The sequence below is a fragment of the Myotis davidii genome, unplaced genomic scaffold (assembly GCF_000327345.1).
Source record: "Myotis davidii unplaced genomic scaffold, ASM32734v1 scaffold174, whole genome shotgun sequence".
NCBI lineage: Eukaryota > Metazoa > Chordata > Mammalia > Chiroptera > Vespertilionidae > Myotis > Myotis davidii.
Window position 1 is genome coordinate 1495684 of NW_006289087.1, and position 5993 is coordinate 1501676.

The 5993-nt window shown below is 56.2% G+C and overlaps 1 protein-coding gene across 1 annotated transcript in view; it reads right to left on the reverse strand.

Annotated features, from left to right (window-relative positions):
• EPHX1 (epoxide hydrolase 1) overlaps positions 1-4490 on the reverse strand; it is a 10000-nt gene extending 5510 nt beyond the window's left edge. Inside the window, exons 1-2 of the mRNA XM_015562334.1 lie at positions 4303-4490; positions 1558-1738 (exon numbers count right to left, since the gene is read on the reverse strand). Of these exons, the coding sequence (XP_015417820.1) occupies positions 1558-1738; positions 4303-4485 (364 nt within the window). The 5' untranslated portion in view covers positions 4486-4490. The remainder of the gene's footprint in view (positions 1-1557; positions 1739-4302) is intronic.
• Between the last annotated feature and the right edge of the window lie 1503 nt (positions 4491-5993).

Genomic DNA, 5993 nt, shown 5'->3' on the forward strand with positions numbered 1-5993 from the left:
GGAGTGCAATAGCTGTTTAAAAGGACAGTGTAGACGTGCATTTATCCCACAGGACACGGCTCATGAGATGCTGCTTTGTGGGGGACGTCTGTCTGGCCCAGTTTTCGTAAACAGTCCTATGTCTGCACCTATGTCTACTGAGTATGTATGAGTTTTTAAAAATATATATATATTTAATTGATTTTTTGGAGAGAGAAACACTGATCAGCTGCCTCCTGCACATCCCCCACTGGGGAAATGCCCGCAACCCAGGCACATGCCCTTGACTGGAATTGAACCCGGGACCCTTCAGTCCGCAGGCCGACACTCTATCCACTGAGCCAAACCGGTCAGGGCTTAGTTGGGAATCTTGCCTCCTCTGAGGCACAGTGCAGGAAGCGAGATTATTTTTAATTCAAGTTTGATCGCATTGTCATTTGGGTATAAAATTAGAAAAAAAAAGCACAAAACCCATACAGACATACATGCTTGGGTGTCCACCGGCTCTCCCTGGGAGCAGATATCTGGGGGAATGGGGGAGAGGGGGACCGGGGAGATTGCTTTTCCTGCGTATCCTTCTGTACTTTTTTTTGAATTTTAACTATTTGAATTTTCAAAATTTCCTCCTGTGAGGAGGACACGTTCTCCTGGTTTCTCTATCGGCCGGTGGTGCCCGCAGGCTGCTCCAGGCCCAGGCTGCTGGGTGAGGAGCCAAGTTGGGCTCAGACGCAGCGCTGGGCCTGGTGGGTGGGGGGAGGGGGTGGGGTGAGGTCATGGCTTTGGGCCTGAGCTGGGACCGGCTGAGCAGCTGCGTCCGGCCTCGAACCTCCACCTCCCTTCGACTGGGTCCATTGCTCTGGGGCGGTGGGCTGAGCAGCCCTGGAGGCCTCGGTAGAGGCTGGTCGGGGGTGGGAGGCCATGCTGGGGGTGAGAGCCAGAGGCTCACCACAGACCAGGGAGGATGAAACGGTGAGGTGGGTGGGGAGGGGGACAGAACACGGGGGTGGGGGTTGCGCCTTGAGCAGCCTGGAGCGCAGGGGTCAGTGCAGGGCCGGGAGGACCTGGAGGAGGTCGGAGCGCGAGGGAGGAGGACAGCAGCATCCAGAGGGGGAGGAGGGCGGCCTTGGACCAGCCCCAGGCTGGGCGGACAGCGTGGGAACCTGGGCTCCCACTGTTGCCTCTGCTGGGATTTTGCGTTCTGTCTGCATCTTGGGATAACTTTTAAATAGCATCTCAATGACCAACCCCTGGGTCCTGGGTCTCCCCAGCTTCGTCTGAGTCACGGCCAGCATCTGCGAAGGCCGTGCCCGTATGGCCAGTGTGTATCTGTTAAATAAATGAATAAATATATAAGTAAATAAATCAGAACATCATTTGTGTCCTCGTACAAATAGTGAAAGGTATTTATAAACTCCATAAATATTTAAAATTGCTTTCCTCTTTATGGTCGTTGTACTTGATGAGAATATTCTTCTGAATGTGTTTTATTAAATCTTTTTTCTGTCTATGGAATTAGTTTTTTGGTCAAAGGTGATAAATTTTGCCCCCCACCCTCCAGCGTTTTTTTTGGAAACATACCTTCGATCTTCGTCTTGAAGTGAGGGTATTTGTTGAGAATGGCCACCTGCTTCCTCCAGTCGAACCCGTCCCGCCAGTAGGAGAGGACCTTCCTCAGGTAGCTGGAGTTGAAGCCGTAGTGGAAGCGGCTGTTCTCCAGCGGCGGGGTTAAGCGGACCTTCTCGATCCTTCGGTACAAATCCTGGAGCAGCGCGCAGGGCCCCGAGGAGAGAGGGGTCGGGGGGCAGAGCACAGAGGAGGTACGTTTCCGGAGGACAGAGCAAACCCTACGCTCCCGCGGCCGCAAGCCAGAGGGTGCGGAGGCCCCCGGCCTGGTCTTGCGCTCTGGGCATCGGGTTTAACCCAGAAGAAACCTCTGCGTTTCCCATCACAGGGGCTGTTCCTAAAGCTCATGCTCTTTACTTCTTAAAATATATGGTTTTTTGTCTTTTAAATATGTTTTTATTGATTTCAGAGAGGAAGAGAGAGGGAGAGAGAGAGAAACATCCATGATGAGAGAGAATCATGGATCGGCTGCCTCCTGCAGGCCCCTCACTGGGGATCGAGCCTGCAACCCAGGCATGCGCCCTTGACCAGGAATCGAACCCGGGACCTTCGAGTCCACAGGCCAACGCTCTATCCACTGAGCCAAACCAGCTATGGCTAAAATATATATGTTTTTATTGATTTTTTTTAGAGCGAGAGCGAGAGGGATAGAGAGCTGTGTCCTGACCAGGAACTGAACCGGTGACCTCTTGGTTCGTGGGTTGACACTCAGCCACGGAGCCACACCGGCGATGGCCCGTGTTCCTTGCTTTGGCCTTCTGGTTTATGTCTCGTCTTTCAGTGTTTAAATCAGCGGTTCTCAACCCGTGGGTCGCGACCCCTTTGGCAGTGGAACGACCCTTTCACAGGGGCCGCCTAGGCACCTCCTGCCTATCAGATATTTACATGACGATTCATCACAGGAGCAACATGACAGTGATGAAGTAGCAACGAAAATAATTGTATGGTTGGGTCACCACGTGAGGAACTGTATTTAAAGGGCCAGAAAGTTGAGAACCACTGGTTTAAATGTATGAACAATACCCATCTTTAGTCGATCTGGGCTTCTATGTGCAGGAGCTGGCCAACCTGTTGGGTAGAGGGCCAGGTAGCCGGTATTTTAAGCTTTTGACTGGCCACTCCTCCGCTCTGTCCTCCAAGCACCGTGGACGACGGTCCGTGGAGGAGTGAGTGTGGCCGTGTCCCAGCAAAACTGTATGTGTGGACCTGAACCTGAATGTCATATCATTTCCACGTCACGAAACATTCTTCCTCTTTTGATTTTTTTCAACCGTTTAAAGATATAAACACAGCCTGGCTAGTGTGGCTCAGTGATTGAGCATCCACCTATGAACCAGGAGGTCATGGTTCGATTCCCGGTCAGGACACATGCCCCGGTTGCAGGCTCCATCCCCAGTGTGGGGCGTGCAGGAGGCAGCCGATCCATGATTCTCTCTCATCATTGATGTTTCCATCTCTCTCTCCCTCTCCCTTCCTCTTTGAAATCAATAAAAATATACTTTAAAAAATAAAATGAGAAAAAGCATCTTTAAAAAAAATGCTTTAACTCTTCTTAGCATGGGGGCTGTATAAAATCAGGTTGCCCATCAGGAGGGGTGTCCCATGAGCTGTGGTTCGCCCACTGGGATGTACAGCACCTAATAATTAACATATTATACCTGAGCTGGGATAAAAGAGGGCTCAAGTCCGATGGGCGTACATCGGACCAAGACAGCAGCCCCGGCTGGGGAAGTTAGTTTAGCTGATGGAGTCTTCCTGGAGTGTCATCCCCCCCCAGCATTGGGGTCACCCCTAAACAGGTTTGGAAAGTTAGGCTCTGAGCCTAAGAACGCTCTAAGGGAGCTCTCCCCGGGGCTCGGCCTCCGTCCTACACAGCGAGGCCTCATCAGGTGCTGCAAGGAGCCGCACCTGCCTTCTGGAGGCGGCCAGTTTCCTCTTTTCAACAGCCCCTCCTTTCTCAGAATTCTCGCGACGTTTTCCTTGGCACATCTGACGCCATTCATCCCTTTTAACCTTTTAACTTTTCTCTCTGCGCATTTCTTTCCTCAACGACTGAACGCTGAGCTGGGTGAGGGAAGACTCTGCTTGCCTTCCGAGCACCCAGCATAGCGCCTGCACACAGTAGGTGCTCCCATCCCACAGAAGAAAAGCAAAAAGGGGACATCCCAGGCCCCACCCACCCTCGTGGGGCTGCTGGAGCCAGCCTCCGGGTCAGGCCACCCCCCGGGCACGTTCTTCCTGCCTCCGGCCCCGTGCGGAGGAGGACGAGGCCTTACAGCCGGGCAGACCCCGGGCCGAATCCTGCCCGCCATCTCCCTCACCTGGGAGGAGCTGCTTTCCCGCCCTGAGCTTCAGTTTCTGCAGCTGAGGACAAAGACCTCACCCGGCAGGAGGACTGCAGGGACTGGACGGGACCGTGAGTGGCTGGCACACAGTAGGTGCTTTATCAGCGCTGGCCCCATGGCCTGCTCTCTGCCCAGGGCCTGACGACGGACACCCCGCTCGCTTTCTCCTATAAGCTCCTCCCCAGGTTCCAGATGGGCCGCAAAGGAGGTGAGACAGGAAACTGGGTCCCGCGGGCACCCCCTCTCCCACCTGGGCACCCTGAGGAGCGGCCCTTTCCCCTCCCCAGTCTCGGGCAAATGTGGGGGGGCTTCCTGCCTCCCTCTGCTCAGCCCTGCCCAGGGAGAGGGGCCTTACGTTGAGCTCCTCGTCCGACGTTTCCACCTTGAAAGGGCGGATGCTCTCATCCTCCGGGGCTGTGGGCCTGGCCCCGGGCCCCCACCACCCATCTCCAAGTGGCAGCGTGTCCTCCTTGTCCCCGGAGAAGAACCAGTAGATGACGAGGCCCAGAGCAGAGGCGAGGAGAATTTCCAGCCACATGGCGCCTGCAGAGGGGGAAGTGGGGGAAGTCAGTCAGCCCCCCGAGACCACCGACCTGGAGCCCTGGCGGAGACGCCATCCGCCTGACCTCCCACCCAAGCCCACGCAGGGGGGGACCTGCTAGGAGACCCAGCCTAGGTGCCCTCATTCCCCACAGGACCCTGGGAAGGAGGGGGGCGGGGGAGGGGGCTTGCTGAGGCCCCAACGTTTGCTCCTGCCAAGAGCTGCCCCTCTAGTCTGAGCATGGGGCCACTGGGGCTATTCCGGGAACAGGGGTACAGAAATGGGACTTCCTGCACCCAATCCAGGGCCCTGTTTCCGACCGTGACCCTGCTGACCTCCTAGATCCCATACTCAGTCCCCGGAACCCTCCGATTCTCCCCTCTCACCCGCCCGTCACCAAGTCCCCGTGCCACTCCCACCCAGCCCCTCCCTGCCCAGTGCCCGCCTCTGAACCACAGCCTGTGGCACTCACGTGTTGATCGCCACCCCATCTCTCGGGCCGCGGGCGTACATCTCAGAATCCACTCGGCCGAGCATTTGTGCTGGGCCCCGTACCCTGCGCGCCCACCACCATCTCCCCCTTTCGGCTGAGAAGTTCTGAAGGGGCTCAAGGCTTCTTTCCCTTCATGCCATGAGTCTCAGCCGCCCCAGAGAGCAGGCCTCTGCCATCCCAGCCGGAGATGGGATGTGGCTGGTGGTGTGTCAGCATGGGCCCTCCCCCACTCCTCACACCCCCTCTCCCCCTGCAGAGGGGCCACGGCCTTCATCCTTCAACCCCACGCCAACAGTGCCTGGCCTGTGTCAGCTGGGATTACAGAAGGCGAGGGGCAGCTGGGGAGAGTCCCTCCTGTTTCAAGGAATTCAGAAAAGAACTTGCAACAGCTCCTTCCATTTCTCGAGAGACTCTGTCCCTGCCAGAAAATCCCACCTTTTATTTTTATTGACTTCAGAGAGGAAGGGAGAGGGAGAGAGATAGAAACATCCATGATGAGAGAGAATCATGGATCGGCTGCCTCCTGCACACCCCCTATTGGGGATCAAGGCAGCAATCCGGGCATGTGCCCTTGACTGGAATCAAACCCGGGACCTATCGGTTCACAGGCTGACGCTCTATCCACTGTCCCACACCGGCCAGGGCCGGGCAATCCTCCCTTTGAGAAGATGGAGCAGGGCCAGCGCTAGCCCTCCTGATAGCTGAAGGCTGGGTGGGGCTCAGGCCCTGCGGGGAGCATGTGGGAGGGGGTGGAAGGCAGAGAACAGAGTTGCCCCCGGCAACAGGAGCAGGTGGACGCAGTTCCCTGGGCAGGCGGGTGGCACTACAACCCTCTGAAGCTTGTCTGTCCTGGTGGCTGCCCTGACCCCAGGGCACCATCCCTGGCACGGCCAGGCATCCACCAAGATTTGTGCAGCCCGCACTGTGGAAGTGAATCAGACACATTTTGCACAGTGTTGTCAAGGGGGCTGAAATCAGAAGGAACCATCTAGAAGGGTCCACTTCTTCAGCG